This window comes from Chelonoidis abingdonii, chromosome 1 (assembly GCF_003597395.2).
Source record: "Chelonoidis abingdonii isolate Lonesome George chromosome 1, CheloAbing_2.0, whole genome shotgun sequence".
Taxonomy (NCBI): domain Eukaryota; kingdom Metazoa; phylum Chordata; order Testudines; family Testudinidae; genus Chelonoidis; species Chelonoidis abingdonii.
In genome coordinates this window covers 261,602,546-261,620,260 of record NC_133769.1, presented here as the reverse complement: position 1 = coordinate 261,620,260, position 17,715 = coordinate 261,602,546, and the positions used below count along the sequence as shown (strand labels likewise).

Sequence of the window (17,715 nt, the reverse complement as noted above, 5' to 3'; positions counted from 1 at the left end):
GGGAGTCAGAGGTTTAGGGACCCATCAGTCTTGGCTAATAGCCATTGATGGACTTGTCCTCCATGAACTTAACCAGTTCTTTTTTTTGAACCATGTTACAGATTTGGCCTTGGCAATGCATTCCACAGGTTTACTGGGCGTTGTGTGAAGCAGTACTTTCTTTAGTTCATTTTAAACCTTCTGTCTGTTAATTTCATTGGGTGATCCCTGCCTCTTGTGTGAGGTGAAGGGGTAAATAACACTTCCCTATGCACTTTCTCCACACCATTCATGATTTTATGGACATCTATCATCTCTCCCCTCAGTTGTTTCTTTTCTGAACTAAACAGCCAGTCTTTTTAATCTTCCCTCATATGAAAGCTGCTAATTATTTTTGTTGTCCTTCTCTGTACCTTTTCTAATTCGAATATATCTTTTTTGAGATGGAGTGACCAGAACTGTACATCAGGGTGTGGGTGTACTATAAATTTATATAATGGCATTTTGATAGTTTCTGTCTTATTATCTATCCCTTTCCTAATGCTTCCCTTTTTGACTGCTGCTGCACACTGAGCTGGCATTTTCAGAGTTTACATAATGACACCAAGATTTCTTTCTTGAGTGGCAACAGCTAATATAGACCACATCAGTTTGTCTGTTTAGTTGGGATTATTTTTTCCAGTGTGCATTACATTGCATTTATCAACATTAAATTTCACCTGCCATTTTGTTGCTCTGTCACTCAGTTTTGTGAGATCCCTTTGTAACTCTCTGCAGTGAGCTTTGGACTTAACTATCTTGAGTAATTTTGTATCATCTGCAAATTTGCCACCTCACTGGTCATTCACTTTTCCAGATCATTTATGAATATGTTGAACAGCACAAGTCACAGTACAAATCCTTATTTAACTCTTTCCATTGTGAAAACTGACCATTTATCAATACCCTTTGTTTCCTATCTTTTTAACCAGTTACTGTTCGATGAGCGGACCTTTCCTCTTACCCCAGGACTGCTTACTTTGCTTAAGAGCCTTTGGAGTCAAAAGCTTTCTGGAAGTCCAGAAACTGGATCGCCCTTGTCCACGTGCTTGTTGACCCCCTCAAACAATTCTAATAGATTAGTGAGGCATGATTTCTCTTTACAAAAACTGTGTTGACTCTTCCCTAACAGATCATGTTCATCTGTATGTCTGATAATTCTGTTCTTTACTATAGTTTCAACCAATTTACCTGGTACTGAAGTTAGTCTTACCAGCGTGTAATGTAATGTCTGGAGCCTTTTTTTAAATCGGCGTTATATTAGCTATCTATAGTCATCTGGAATGGAGGCTGATTTAAGCAATAGGTTACAAACCACAATTAGTAGTTCTTTAGTTTCATATATGAGTTCCTTCATATCTCTTGGGTGAATCCTATCTGGTCCTGGGACTTATTACTGTTCAGTTTATCAATTCATTCCAAAATCTGCTCTATTGTCACCGCAGTCTGGGACAGTTCCTCAGATCTGTTGCTTAATAAGAATGATTTGAGCATAGGAATCTCCCTCACATCCCTCTTCAGTGAAGACCATTGCAAAGAATTCATTTAGCTTCTCCACAATGGCCTTATCTTCCTTGAGTGCTCCTTTTGCATCTTGATAATCAAGTGGCCCACTGATTGTGGCTTCCAGCTTCTGATGTACTTAAAAAAAAATTTACTGTTACTTTTTTGCGTTTTGCTAGTTGCTCTTCAAATTCATTTTTCGCCTTCCTAATTAGACTTTTATATTTACATGCCAGAGCTTATGCACCTTTCTATTTTCCTCAGTAGGATTTGACGTCCAGTTTTTAAAGGATACCTTTTTGTCTCTAACCACCTATTTCGCTCTGCTGTTTAATAATGGTGGCATTTTTGGTTTTGCTGCTGTTGTTGTTGTTATTTGGCATATACATGGAGTTTGAGCCTCTATTAAATAGTTTCCATGCAGCTTCCTTTCACTTTTGTGACTGTTCCCTTTAATTTCTGTTTAACTAGACTCTTCATTTTTGTGTAATTTTCTCTTTGAATTAAAATCCTACTGTGGTGGATTTCTTTGGTATTTTCACCCTACAAAGATGTTAAATTGAATTACATTATAGTCACTATTACCAAGCAGTTCAGCTATATTCACCTCTTGGACCAGATCCTGTGCTCCAGTTAGGACTAAATCAAGAATTGCCTCTCCTATTGTCGGTTCCAGGACTTGTTGCTCCAAAAAGCAGTCATTTATGGCATCTATAAATTTTATCTCTAGATCCTGTCATGAGGTGACATTTACCCAGTCACTATGGGGATAGTTAAATCTCCCATTATTATTGGGTTTTCTGGTTTTGTAGTCTTTCTAATGTCCCTGACATTATACAGTCACTGTTACTATCTTGGTCAGATGTTTGGTAGTATATTCCTACTGTTTATACTCTTATTATTCAAGCATGGAATGTCTATACATAGAGATACTGTGGTAAAGTTTGATTCATTTAAGATTTTTCTTATATTTGACTCTATTTTTTCTTTCACATAGAGTGCCAGTCTTCCCCACCCCACCGGGACCCACTCAGTTAATTCCTATATATTTTGTACCTTGATATTACCAGTTCCCATTGTCATTCCACCAGGTTTCTGTGATGACTATTATATCAGTAGTCTCATTCAATACTAGACACTCAATTGCACCCCAGTATTTAGACTTTCTATTTGATATTGTTAAAACAAGATTTGCTTTATCCCTTCCGCATCGTCACTTTCATTCTGGACTGATCAAATAAGAGGCATTCCTTTTTATGTAAATCTACTGTCCTCTCAAAATCTTCAAAGCAAAAGAGAGTAATGGTTCCCCACAGTACAAAATAAGTTGGTGCTGTTTTTTGTTCTCTCAGTCTTCCCGGATCACAGAAGAGAACATTTTGGGAAATGTTTTTTAATCAGATTCTGCTGAATAATAGGTAAGCGCAATAGAAGCTCTTTCTTTAATGTGGCAGTTTTGTTCTGTTATATCAACACATGGCAATGACATTTTTTTCCAAGACATTTATATCTTTACTGATATTTTTATTTTAAATCCATTTTAAAGGACACATACAACATAATTACATTAGACCATTTTTCTTGTTACTCTTTAAATTTACAAAGCATACTTCCTTTAAGTATTTATCTTAAAGTTTGTAGAGCTTACTGCTGCTTCCCAATAGTAAAATATTAATTACTAGTACTAACTGTTTGATACAGTGGGCTAGTTAGAGATGCAGAAGCCACATAATTTAAAAACAGTTGTAACATCCTTTTCATTACTATGCCTTTTAAGTGAGTGGTATGATGGTTACAGATGGGCTGATGGGGACGGGAATTGGATCTGTGATCTTAAAATGCCTTTGTATTTCGCTTTTATGCCATTTAAAAGCAGCTATGTCACAAACTTGATTATTTGAGGAGAATGTGAGAAATAAAGAATTAAAATATGGAAGAAAGGATAGAATAGAACTGAAAAACAAACAAGTCACTACTAATCTGACAATCTTTTAATTTCAAGAACTGCTGAAACATAAATGTTTTAATCTGTCACAGCTGCTATAATTAGGAATAGAAATGAAGCAATGTTGAGAGACAATGCTGAATTTGACATGTTCTGACCAATGGAGATCAGTTAAGTAATAAAGAAACTTCTGCAATGCAGTCGCAATACAACAGATCCCATCAGATATTTGTGTAGAACTTCAGTAGTCACCAGCATGCTATTGTCCTTGAGTGTTAATTGCGCTTTGAACAAATAAATCAGATAGCTGAGATGTATCAACCAAATGCTTCCATGAACCTGGGTATAATGTAAGAAAGTTAATGCCTACATAATTACTAGTTCTCCATCTCTACTGTACAAAACAGTACAGTGGTGTTACACCTTGCCTAGAGGAATTGCTTTGCTGACAGATTTTTTCCATTTATTAAAAAAAGGAAATCGTTTTGGAATAGGTGAGAAATGTTTGTACATCTTAAACGTTATTGAGAAACTATCATGTTGCTATGAGCTCTTCTTAGTGGTATTTGCAAACAGTCATCACTGGTGGATATTCTGTAGAGTACTGTTTGGTTGTGATCATAAATAATTGAAAATAAAAATGGGAATTTCTGGATGTCTTGCTTGCTAGGAGAAGATTGCTGACTTTGAAAGACATTCATATGCTCTCAGTGAAAATCTTCAAGGCCAATGGTATATAAAGCTTTGTGGGGATGGGAAAAAATGGATGGAAAATTAAAAACAAACCAACCAACCTTGGTGAAATTCTGGCTCCACTGAAGTCAAGACTTAACTCCCATTTACTTCAAACGTGGTCAGGATTTCACGCCCTGTTCTTAGCTGAAGCAGCTTTGATAGAAGGATCTAGTTGAAGCCCAGGAAGAACAGATTTAGCTTCACATGGATTTTCTTTTAATTAACTCCAAAGCAACTATTCATAGAACTTTGTATCTGGAATGTTTTCTCTGCTCTAAGCTCTGCTAAGAAACCTAACAAGCTTCACTTAACACAGTCTGGAAATAGTTGTCAGATGCTGTCAAATTTCACAAAAGTACTCATGCGGTAAGTGACACTTTTCCTGATAGCCACAAGACTGAAATTGTACAACAGTAAATGTTGTAATATTATGCTCAGTTTAATTTTCAAAATGCTAGACTTCCTTTCATAGTATTGCTATGGAAAAATTGTATGATTCACTTGTGAACCTTAATAAAGACTTAGTTATTGAACTACATGATGCTCTGATTTATTTACTGAAAGATAGTATTCCATTCCTTGTGTTTCTCTACTTAAACTGTGATATGAATTAAGGTGCAACTAATAACTGTTTGGGTATACTTTTTGTGTCTGATTGCTGTTTGCATAATACCATAGAGGGAAGATGTGCTTCTTCAAAACACTTATATTCCACATAGCTCTCTTTGAAAAGAAACAGAAAGGGGCAGCTTTAAAATATTCAGAAACCTTCTTTTGGTATGACTTAATTTCCCAGTTTTGAGGTGTTTTTCAATACATTTGATAACAACATTTAAGTATATATTTGGTTTTTTTTTAAACTCTTTTCACTCATTGAAACTCACTCCAGAATATAGATTAAGATATCAGCTACAATTTGTGGGGGTAATAAATAGAATCACTGAGCTGAACCTTAGTTGATTTATCTGGTGCTTGTCTCTAGGCTTTAAATGACTTTACAATTACATGACTGGCTTAATAACTAGAGCCATGGTAAAGATTTATTTTTCTGTTGACTTCAGGTACAGCTGCATTGGAAGAAGATGCTCAGATTCTTAAGGTCATTGAAGCATACTGCACAAGTGCCAAAACGCGCCAAACACTAAATTCAAGTAAGTTAGAAAAGGCTGAATTAATTTACCAAAATGCTATTTAGATACATAACAAAAACAGTGGTGGGTCCCAACACTACAAGTAATGGGATTGTCCTAAGAAAATCAGCCTTTGGAGTGGGTCTCGACGTAGGGTGCTTGGGCACTCTACTTAGAGCATCAGAAGCCCTGCCTGAAGTCCAATTTTGGTGAATATAATCCATGTTACTAAATTTGCCATGATATGAAACCTGTATCAAGCATGCACCAAGGAATGGGAAGTGTCTGGATTTAATGACACTTGCAATACACTTTCTTGAGAGAAAATGGTAAGTGTGGAGGTAAATGGAAGAGCAATATTCATTTCAGATTTTGGGGCTATATCTACTTTATGCCTGTGAGGGTGCTGTTCAACGAGATGCATGTTTTACTCAGGGGCTTCTGGGAAACCTTCACTCCTGTTGTGGAAGGGTAAATGGGACAATAAAGTTTTCTTTGCCACTAGCTGTTTAATATTTACTATTACAAATTTTAATCCTCTTATAATAATTTCAGGGAGCAACTGTTAATTTTCTTAAATCTCTGTGCTGGGTAAGGTTACCATTCTCGGTTTTTCAAATTTACATTCAGCTAATTGGTACTTACAGTGCACATCCTCACTTAATCTAAAACAAAGCTGAAGTTGTGGAGGTTCTTTGTGTTGTAAGTAAAACACTCCACATAGGGAAATCCACCAGCATGCGTTAACATTTATGTAAGGGAGGAGAGCATGCTGTTCAGTTTGCTCCGATTTGCACAGTTTTGCCATTGAATATAAACCTTGTTTAGGAATTATCTCTCTCGTATGCTGTAAAATGATCCTGAGATAATTAGTGATTTTATTGTTAGGAATTATTAGTGTGGACATTGTAAATAACTCACTGCCCATTTAAATTGTTTAATTTCCAAGTATTTGTCAGTGTTTATTACCAAAACAGTTTTTTGTACATACTTTATTTCCAAGCAAAAACATTTTAGACTGGCAATTGGAAAGTCACAAAATATGACTTGAAATTTAGTGCACAAATTCTTTAACGCATGTGCAGTTGCCTGCCTTCTCATCACCTTGAAAAATCCTACTTTGCATGCAAATGTACTTAATATTGGAATTTGGCTTTTTGTAGGAAGGAAGAATTTATTGCAAGGTTATTTTATATATGTTTTTAATTTTCATTTACATTGTTTCAAGCTAAAATGTGTACGAAAAGAGACTCTTCAGGTCTGTCTTTGTGATCGATTTGATCAAGTTCTAAGTCTTCAAGGTGATAAAATTGAAGTAATTTGTTAGCTCATCCCTGTTTTGAACTGGTTTCAGTTTCCACATGTTCGATTTTAACCCTATGATCATTCTGTTTTATTGTGGCTTACCTCATCAAAATGAAAGAAACAAGTTTACTGTTTAAAATTGTAAAGATAAATTATGGAACAAAATAAGGCTAAATTAAACTGTTGCTATTTTAAATGTCATAACTGTGCTCAGTTGTGCTGATCATTTTTCAAAGATAATCTGACAAGAAATGGTTTGTGAAGCATTTAGTTTTTAATTATGCAGTTGTGTGTGTACACAGAAACACATACAACTGATGCGAAGTATATTTTTGCTCCCCCCCCTATTTTTGCCCTTCTATGTATATTTAAGAAATATACATAGTGCACTAGATATCATTACATGCATCAAAAATCAACAGCTTTTATTTGCATTTAACCGCACTAAGAAACAGCTGAAGTATCAGTGACATGCACGACCTCTTCTCTTGTAAAGGCTGGGTATTGGCATTAAAATTTTAGATTTTCTACCATTCCATGTCTAGCTTTCCATCAGAGGTGGAGACACTCCATTTGGTGTTGGGATTGCTTCTGTAAGAGTAACGGTGCATTTCAAAAATTACCAGACAGTGTATTAAAATTTTCACATTCTTTTTGTACCCCTTTCTTACCTCTGTGTTCACATTCTGCCTGTCCGTCACAGCGCTGATTTGGCAATTCTTCTAGTAGCACCTTCTGTTTGGCATCCAGGAGGTGCTGCTTTTGGAAGTGCAAATTCAGCACGGCTAGGGCACCAGTCGATTGGAAGGCAGTGACATCGGAGGTAGGACAGCAGCTTTTTGTTACTACTTGGGGGGAAAAGAAGTTTTGTTTTTTAAAATCTGGAGAGATTATGGGGCAATGGAAATGAAGAGCAGAGAATGAAGGGTGGGGCTTTCCCTTCTGATAAATCTGGTCTTTTGCTGTGCATTCTTTCTTGCTCTCAGAAAAATAAGTTAGTTCTCTAGGTAAGGGTTTAACATCATTAGTAACACAACGTGTGTAGTAGCTCACATTATGGCCACCTACAGTTTCAGTTTCCAAATATTTCCAAGCATTTACCTTTCATAAGCAAAAACCCAGCTTCAAAATAGAAATAGAAGAGAGAGAGCATTTTTATACCGCCTTGTTCACCCTAAACGTTTTACAATGATTATATCGAGAAGGTAAGTTTAGAGACAGTCATGAAAATGACTACTGTGGATAGCTAGTCTTGGCAGGGAGGTAACTGGAAATAGTATAGTAAGTCTAAAGTATTTTGGAGTTGATCTGAGATAACTACTGTGGCTTGCAACATTTGATTAGCCCTCTCAACTTTGCATTTTGTAAAAAGATTTCCAGTTGATTCGTTATAGCTAAGTTGTAGCTGTGCTTCTCCCCTTTCAAATTTCTCTGTTAACTAGAGTTGACTGTCCTTTTCGTAATAATAATCAAAGAATCTCAAGGGTACTCAGGTCAGGACATATATTTTCAATAAAACTGCTCAAAATTTAAAACAAATTAAAAAATTAGATTGTGACAGTTCAAAAGTTATTACATGCCAAGTGTAATTTTTACATCAAACCCAACCAAAAATAAGAATAAAGCTTTGCTGCCTTTTTAACAATATTTTCTCTTTTCCTTCTCTTCCCATCACCTTTTGCTTTTGTTTTCATGTGTTTTGGTTGTGGCTATTCCTTACGTTCCCCTCCTCATCCCACCTCTGCCTATCCACATCCACCATTTCATTTCACCCGTACATCCTTAGCATGGCAAGGCACTGACCTGATGCATAATCACGTCTTGGCTGATGATGACCAATCAAGTCTAGACTCCTTGGGTCGTCGCAGTAGCCTTTCTCGTTTGGAGCCTTCAGACCTCTCAGAAGACTCTGACTATGACAGTATATGGACAGCCCATAGTTACAGAATGGGGTCTACATCTCGTAAGAGCTGTTGCTCATATATCTCTCACCAGAACTAATGCACTTCTGAGCTTTTCTTAACAAATGCTTGTTGTATCACAGCCTGCTTTTCTTGGATGTTTTCTTGCTGTTCCTTGTCTCTTCAATGTGATATTTTAACAACTTTTGAGAGCGTTTCTGATATTTCAATTGTACCTCATGGGAGGCTCTATTGCCAATTTAATACATATACAATTAAGTCATTCTAAATCGAGAGTGTATATCCTGCTAAGGATATTATACCTTTAGGGTTTTTTAAAAGTGACAGCCATTGATTTGTAGCTCTGAATAGACTGTTTTTTGACTTGGTCAGTGTAGCAGCAATTCCTTTTTTTTTTTTTTCCTCCTGATACAGCACGTTTTTGTATTCTGTACTGAAACCATACTGGTTTGTGAGCTAAGTGCCAGCAATATGGAACTACTTTAGCCTTATAGGGGTCTAATTTTCTATGTATTATAAACACAAAGTATAAAGCAGGGAGAACAAGAGAAAATAATTTTTAAAATACGCAGTACAAGAACTATAAAATTATTCAGATACTCCTTTATCTGGGCAATCTGTATGGCAGAGTGTTTGATAATCTATGAAAATGTTCATATTGCTGTCTTTTTTTTCATTGCTTAGACATGGATGAAGAATCATACGTTTTTCACAAGTTAAGCAGTTGTTTTAAAGACCTGGAAGTCTGTGTTGTTAAATGCAGTATATAGTTCACTCTACCAGTAGTCATACTGTCACTTTACTGCATATAGTAGTATGGAAGGTTCCAGGTTTTAGATGCTGATCTGCCTAGTAAAATGCACAACTATCAATAAATCAGTGGTCCTTCTCTATGAAAACCACAAAGTCCAATCTGAAAAAAAACAGTCAGAAAGGTTCCCATTATGAAAGCTTGAGTGTTCAGAATCTGAAACTGTTGGTATAATTGTGGTCAAAATGGGTTGTAGGAAGTCCTTAAAAGTAGAATGCCTGGTTTTGGTTTTCACAGTCTGTATACATCTGAGACATGTATTGATTGTGTTCTGTAGTTGCTCTCATAAGCATGTTGGTTTTCAGCAACCAGCTCTTCATTCAGAGTAACTTTAGCTTTGACACATTATCTATTCAGTTCTGAATGTGACACAATATATATTCTGCGTCTGGGACGTTGGTGGGGGAAAGTTGTGTTCTGTATTGTGGATAACATAATTGGAATTGAAATGAAAATTTTCTGTATTCTAAATCCTTGTTCACATTAGCATTAAGAAAACAGCCACATCCTAAAAGGGTGATAACATTTTTTCTGCTTTCCTTAAGATTCGTTTTTATTTCAAACATGTACAGTGCTCAGTGTTCTGATATCACTATATGAACACATTAAGATAGGTGCAGTTGTTTCTGCCTGGGAATTTGATCATACTGTTTACAAGTCCTGAGGCAATCTTAAACTCCTGCAGGTGATTTAAGCAGGAAACCAGTGGTTACACATGAACGATCCCTCAAGGATGTCAAAATGGACAAGCTGTGTTAGAAGCAGTTCATATCCAAAACTTCACTATTAGTTTTAAGTGTTTGATAACCTACTTGTTACTGTAGATAATGAAAATTTAGATGCTTATCAGAAAGAAATTTCAGGGGTTTATTATTGTACTAGTCATTTTATTGACCCTCTGTGGTGACAAGGTACATGTATGTACTGTATCTAATTTTAACTAGGAAAAATTGCTGAGAGGACAAATATATGGTGTATGTATTCCATGCTATATCAGACAATGCCTCTGTAAACCACTTAGCTTTCATTTTTCTTTTAAAAGTCACATAGAGGATTCACTTCCAATTTATAATGCTGAAAGCATAGATAATTTTTTCCCCCTGATTTTCTTTTTTTTAAGCAGTAGTGTTCTGGTGGAATAATAATGATGTTTTCTGCACTGGTTAAATGCCTATTAATTTACATAATACTATGTTACATATATTATGTACTGTAAATATTATGAGTTTTTGAAATAGTTGCTGCACTTAAACTTTCCTTTATCACACACAATAATGCTTTTGTTACCCAGATCTGAAGATTTTATTGACTTTCTATGCACCAAAGCTTTGAGTTTACCACCATTAATTATTATAGCAGTTAAATCATTAACTGTCATCAGAATGATGTTGTTTTATGATGATGATCTTCAGTGCCAACATCACTGCAGAATTAAAAATCATTGCATTTTCAATGTTACAGATCACTAGCTATTGTCAACTAATCAGAAGTATTAATGCAAGAAGTTTAAAAAATACCAGTGTGAAAATGATGGTATTCAGTCCAAAGGTTCAGTGTTTCTATTTTTGTGGAACTTTAGTCATGCTAATAATAGTATCTTATGTTTATGCAATTCTGTAAAATATATGTGTACAGTTAGTGTTATACTGAAAGAATGCAGAATCTGAATTAGAAGGTAGGTTTAAGCCATTGTCAGCTCCTTTTCATGTGGCTTAAATGGTGTTTCTGTTAAATGAGTATTTAACATAAATTGACACCAAGCTATATTATTTGTGTTTTTTGCATAATCTTGCCAAAACACAGTAATGTGTATATAGTGATGTAAAACATTGACAGAGCTATATATCGTGCATTTCATTTGTGAATGGGAAAAGCCATCTTTAGTAGATGACTGACGTTTGAAAATACAAACTGGATGTATATCTAAATGTTGCATTGTATTGTACAGTATGCCTATTATTGTTTGTGGTTGCATATAGCAATTAAGTGTTTTGTTTTATAAAAAAAAAGGACATCTGTTATGTACAGTTGAAATAAATTTTGCATTTGCTAGCCTGTGACTAATATTTAATCATTATACAGGGGAAAGGACAGCATAACTCACAATTTCACATTTGTTGTTTGGCTTTTCTGAAAGTAGCATATTAAAATGAAAGCCAAATGCTAAAATAAGAGAACCAACCTGCGTTAGTGAAGGCGTTCACGTATGATTTGCGTGTGATGTAATCTAGAAGTCTAATGTAATCCATCATAGTACAAGTTATTCTGTGTCCTGATGATTTTTTTTTTCTTCTTTTAAAACTTTCCATTTCCAGAGATATTGTCATCTAGAGAACATGTTTCCCATTTCCATTTATGGAAGTAGTGTTTCCCCCCTTAATATGAGACTAAGTAGGCTAAGCAGTTGCTCAGGAGAAAATTGGATCCGTTTAAAAAAGATTGAATAAAATATGCAGAGGACCTGGCACACAAGTACAAATTAGTTCATATATCTGTGGTCTTAAAGTTTTGCTACTAATGTAGCAATACTTTTCTAGTCCCACAGCCATCTAACTGAATGGTGAGCATAATCCTTTCTGATGAACATCTGTATCAATTAGGGAAATGTGGGGAATTTTGTATGTAAAGTAAGTACTCTTTGTATATGCTTTGAAATTTTTTCTTAGGGCTCTTCATACTGTCATTATTCCAAAAGTAGAAAGCCCCTTATTTAGTATTACTCCATTCATATATACCAGCTGTGCATCCTGTTATTTTTTCAGGGATTTACTTGTGTCTATAAACTCTTTAAAATTGGTTCTACTCCAAAAAATGACTGAATTTGACATATTGGCATACAAATAAAATGATGGGTTTTTAGTTCCCAGCCCTACAAACTCAACCTGTGATCAGAAAGTCATGCTAGGTTCTTTCTTACTCATGCATAACCACCAGCAACAAAGTTTCTTCATGTCAGATTCTGTCTTTAGCTAATAACTACATCTGTGCAGCCCCTTTGTGCTGAAGCTTATCACAGCCTAGTAGTTTTCAATGGTATTTGATACGTTAGACTTAGAGAAAATTTTAGTTCTGCAGTTGGAACCTGGTTAACAATTCAGTTGATGCACAAGAAAGTACAGACTGCAGCTCACTCTTTTTTAGGCTTGTTAGGGCTAACAGAATCTTCACAGTAGAACACTCTGTAAAGTTCGTTCAATGGGCAACTGGGTACCTGATCTGACAGCAATATTCATCTGTGTTAATGATTAGAATGTGAATAATGCAATGAAAAGTTGAACATTTAAAGTGTGCACTGGTCTAATTTGCATGTGAATATACCACAAGTGTACATGCAAATGGCCAGTTAGATATCTAACTAGTAGGGCTGTCAAGCGATTAAATAAACGAATTGCGATTAATCACAGTTTTAATCACACTGCTAAACAATAATAGAATACCATTTATTTAAATATTTGGATGTTTTCTACATTTTCAAACGTATTGATTTCAGTTACAACACAATACCAAGTCACAGTGGTCACTTTATATTATTTTTTATTACAAATATTTGCACTGTGAAAAAGATGAGAGTATTTCTATTCACCTCATACAAATACTGTAGTCCAAGCTCTTTATCGTGAAAGTATAACTTACAAATGTAGATTTTTTTTTTAACATAACTGCACTCAAAAATAAAACAGTGTAAAACTTTAGAGCAGTGTTTCTCAAACTTTTTATGCTGGTGACCCCAGTTAGACTTGAAAAAAATCATGACCCCAGCCACTAGAAAAAAATTGTGATCCCTTACATTCAGCCTCTTGGGGCACAAGCCTTCCCCCCTGCCCCCCCCCACGTGTGTGGGCCTTCGGCCCCTGCTGACTCTGAAGTCCAATTAACAGATTAAAATTTTACGCCTTAATCATGCTGTGAATTAATCTTTAATTGGCAGGCCTAGTGCAAAGTGAAAGGTCATGGAGACTTATCAAAGTGACGGAGGAGTGTTTCAGTTGATGACTATGAGCTGTCAATATGATGCAGCTGTGAAAAAGGCTAATTCAGTCCTAGCATGCATCAGGCGAAGTATTTCCAGTAGAGACAGGGAAGTGTTACTACCATTGTACCAGGCTCTGGTGAGACCTCATCTGGAATACTGGGTGCAATTCTGGTCTCCCATGTTTAACAAAGATGATTTCAAACTGGAAAAGGTTCAGAGAAGGGATGCTAGGATGATCAGAGGAATGGAGAAACTACCTTACAAGAGGAGACTTAAGGACCTTGGCTGGGGTAGCCTAATCAAACGAAGGCTGAGGAGCGATATGATTACTCTGTATAGATACATCAGAGAGATAAACATCAGGGAGAGAGATGTGCTATTTAAGTTAAGGGCCAGTGGTTGTACAAGAACAAATGGATATAAACTGGCCATCAACAAATTTATGCTTGAAGTTAGATGAAAGTATCTAACCATCAGAGAAGTGAAGTTCTGGAACAGCCCTCCAAGGGGAGTAGTGGCGGCAAAAAAACTTACTTATTTCAAGACTGAGCTTGATAAATAGGGCTATCAAGAGATTTAAAAAAATTAGTCTCGATTAATCACAGTTTTTGATTACATAAAAAGATGGTTATATGTTGCTATTGCAGGGCTAAATTCCAATACCATCAAAGTATTTCAAGTCTGCAGTACAACCTACATGCCAAACATGCTCTTGCCTCCAGATCTTGTGCTACAGATAACATACCAACTGCCAATGAATCCCATCAGCCATAACAGAGTACGCTTAAAGAGTTTGTTTGATCCAGAGGCTTGTAGTGATCCTGAAAGTACAACAGCCTAACCAATGCTATTGGAAAGTGGATAGCTATGAACTGCAGACCACTCAACATTGTAAACAACAGAGAGCTGAAAGATGTTATTCAAATTTCATCTTCCAATCAGTCATACACCTTTCCCTCCAAAGGAGCCATTCCATCATGAATACATGACCTGTATTACAACGAGAAGACCACAAAGTTGGAGCTTCTGAAAAATGCCCTAGTTGTTGCTTTGACTGGTGATCACTGGACATCCTTGAGCAATCACAGCTATCTTGAAGTCACGGCGTACCTGATTGATACTGGATGGACACTGCAATCATTTGCTTTACCAGTAACGCATACTGAGTGTAGAGTGTTTCTGGGATGTTGTGAAATAATGGAATATTCAAGAACAGGTAACAACAATCAGTACTAACAGTGCAATGAAAACTGTGATTACTTTTTTAATTGCAATAAATTTCTTTTGAGTTAATTTCTGAGTTAACTGCAGTGAATCGACAGCCCTATTAACTAGATCTTGAAACTCAAGCCCAGCAACTCTATTAGTAGATATTTTTAAAAGAATTTCTTAGAATAGAATTTTTTTCCATTCTATTAAAAATCAGCTCTTGTAGAAAGAGATATAGAAAACAAGAATGTCTGGCGTTAATGTGAAAACTATATAGTTACAAAAGATTTAGGTCAGTGTAAAAGTCTGCCCCCTCACCACTTTTTTTTTTTGCCATTGAAAATATGAAAAGCTAAAGACAGAATTAAATCTGTACAAGTTCAGTCTAGTCATCAATGATACTCCCTATTTATGCCATTATTGTAAATTAACAGTGGTTAAACTATAGTTTGTATATTGAGTATTTGTCTCTTAATAGTTTTTTTAAAAACAATTTTAGTTAATCCAGTCCAAGGACTGAGTCTAGGAAAAGGCCTAAGTTTATCTTTTATTTTCAACCTTGCACTTACCTTTTAAAATATGATTTGTTATGTTTGCATTTATCAAGACACCCTCATATAGTGTGCCTAATGTCAGATTCAGAACCAACCGTCAGACACATCTCCAAGGCAGCTTCTTTGAAGGCAGTGGAGCTGCATCGTATATCAATGTGTTCTTGCATGCGTCTTTTTGTAGTCCATTCCAATCGCATTAACAATAGGTGCATTGGATGCCAGGGAGAACTTGGATGAATCCACTCTGCATTCTGGCTTTCGTTTGGAGTTGTGCTAAATGGTCATGATGTCCTGCTGGTTTTAGAGTGAGATCAACTGGCCATTTTTGTCATGTGGATGTCTCAGCAGCTCTTAATATAAGTGGTCATAGGCTGTTGCTTGATGAATGTTCCAGATGTGTCTGAAACTGCCCTCCCATGTGAATAATCCATGCCTAGAAGATGTCAGTCAGTATTGACTAAAAGGACTGTGATCACTGAGGGAATCTAATATGTGCATTCTGCAAGTATATATCTTCCTTTCCCATGTTAACAGAGTGTGATTCTGAAGTCTCTTAATACTGCATAGAGTACCATGAATGAGCTGATGTACAGATGTACTTCTCTTACCTTGTGGATTCTAGAAGTGGAACCTGTGCCTTGGAGGATATTGCTAGAAGGAAGCATCAGAGCTGCTTCATCCTCAGCCCTGGAAAAACAGAAGTCTTACTGCTGGATAGAAGCTTGTGTCTCTCCTTGTTGATAGAGGTTGTGTGTGTTTGGATGTAGTGAATTGAGTTCATAACCCTGGCATAACTTTCAACTCTGCGTTTTCTGTGTCAGGCATTGTTGGGCTTTTTTTCAGTTGTACAGTTTTGCATCATGTATGCTCTAATTTTATTTTGTGACAGTCATCTCAATAGTAAAACATGCCATCAGGATATGTGCCTTAATTGTAATTTGTTCACAGGAAGGGTAAGGCAGCTTCACTATATACAACTTGCTCAGAATGGAGTAACATGTTTGCTCGGACATTTTAAACAACCATGATTATATTATACTCTTGAGGGCATTTTGCACCAAAATATTAAAAATGCTGTGCACAATATTTTAAAATTTTATGCAAAATTCTACAATTTTTATTTGTTAATAAATAATTGCAGAGGCTCCAGCATGGCGATGGGGAGCACAGGCCACTGGCTGCACGAAGGTGGGAGATCACCCTGCAGCCTCCCCACCACCCACCCCGGAGACACTGACTGAGTGGTGAGGCTGCACTCGACCCTGACACAGCACAAGGCCTGGGCCTGCCCCAGAAACAGCCTGGGGCCGTGGCCGTCTGTGCCAGGCACACCAAGTGTGGGACAGGCAGGCACAACCAGGCAGGATCCAAGTGTGGAGGGGCTCATTGTGGGGTGATCCAGATGTGGCGTGAGAGGATTCTTGTGTGGGGCAATCTGGGTGCAGGCAGCTCAGTGGGGGATCTAGGTGTGGGGGGATCTGGATGCAGAGAGGCTCGTTTGTGAGGAAAGTGCCAAGTGCAGGAGCAATGGGACTCTGCAGGTGCTTCCGGGCAAAAGTTTTTGGTGCTCAGCGGAGGAATATGCATGTGTGTGGGTCTCAGTATGGGGGTCTAGATGCTGGGGGAGTGGGGCTTGGTGAGGGGGTGCAGCTAATTGGGGGTCAGTGGTGTGGGGGTCTAGATGTGGGGGCTCAGGGTGATGCAGAGGGGTGGGGCAGGTCAGGGTGGGAGTTCGAGTGCAGGGAGCTCAGTGGGGGATGGTCTGGGTGCAGGGGGCTCCAGATGCAGGGGTTGAGGTTCAATGGAGTGGGATTTGGGTATGGAGGGATTGGGGGGTTCTGGGTATGCAGGGTGAGGCTTGGTGGGAGTGCCTGGGTATGGGACATCCAGATGCATGGAGGTTGTGCGAATTGGGGAACAGCTCCCTGCACAGTGACCCCTCCCCCTGCAGCTGAGGAGCAATGGGGGCAGGATGCAGGGGAGGATGCTGAGCTTTCTGGCAGTGGGTCTGATAGAGCCCCAGCTACTCCTTGCAGGGGAAGAGGAAGTCCCATCTTCTCCTACCTCTAGCCCGGCTGGGACTAGCAGCTGATTCCAGCTCAGAGTAAGAGCCACTGGCTGGGATGTCTCCAGCCCTGAAGTGATTTACCTCTTCTCTGGGTGCCTGAAATGATGTACCTATGCAACTAGGGAGTGGTGCGTGACTACTCTTGCAGCTTCTCTTTGCTTCCCTGTCAGAAACTCATTTTTCTGTAGAGAGGCAAAGAAATCGGGGGGGGGGGGGGGGCATGAATTCTGTGCACGTGCTATGGTGCAGAATTCCCTCAGGAGTAATATTACAAGTTTCTTGCACTTTTGCATGGATGCCTAATAATGTTTGGATTGATTTTTTTCTTTATTTAAATTGGTATTTTGGAGCTTTAAGAACCAAATAGCATAGACCTGGCTATGTTGTAGATCTTTGTCTGGATGTATATCTGACTATGAAACTACTGTCCTTTTTGGAATATCAGTAATCTCATCTCAGGTCAGCAGGCAGTTGTGGTCTGCTGCCGGATTGCCTCATCTCCCCATCCTCACCAACATCTGTTTCACTTACCTCCCTCCCCA

General features: G+C 37.6%; 1 protein-coding gene across 9 annotated transcripts in view; it reads left to right on the top strand.

The window, feature by feature from the left end:
- The window catches only part of ARHGEF7 (Rho guanine nucleotide exchange factor 7), a 232,028-nt gene that overhangs the window by 202,171 nt on the left and 12,142 nt on the right, over positions 1–17,715 (top strand). For 4 of the 9 annotated variants that reach the window (XM_032764969.2, XM_032764970.2, XM_075061486.1 and 1 more), the window contains one exon: positions 5,263–5,352. The exons of 2 other annotated variants lie outside the window; for them this stretch is intronic. In XM_032764969.2, coding sequence (XP_032620860.1) covers positions 5,263–5,352 — 90 coding nt within the window. Of the gene's footprint in view, positions 1–4,136; positions 4,735–5,262; positions 5,353–8,422; positions 8,600–17,715 lie in introns of those variants that run through there. 3 more of the 9 variants (XM_032764967.2, XM_032764968.2, XM_032764972.2) reach the window with 2 other exon arrangements.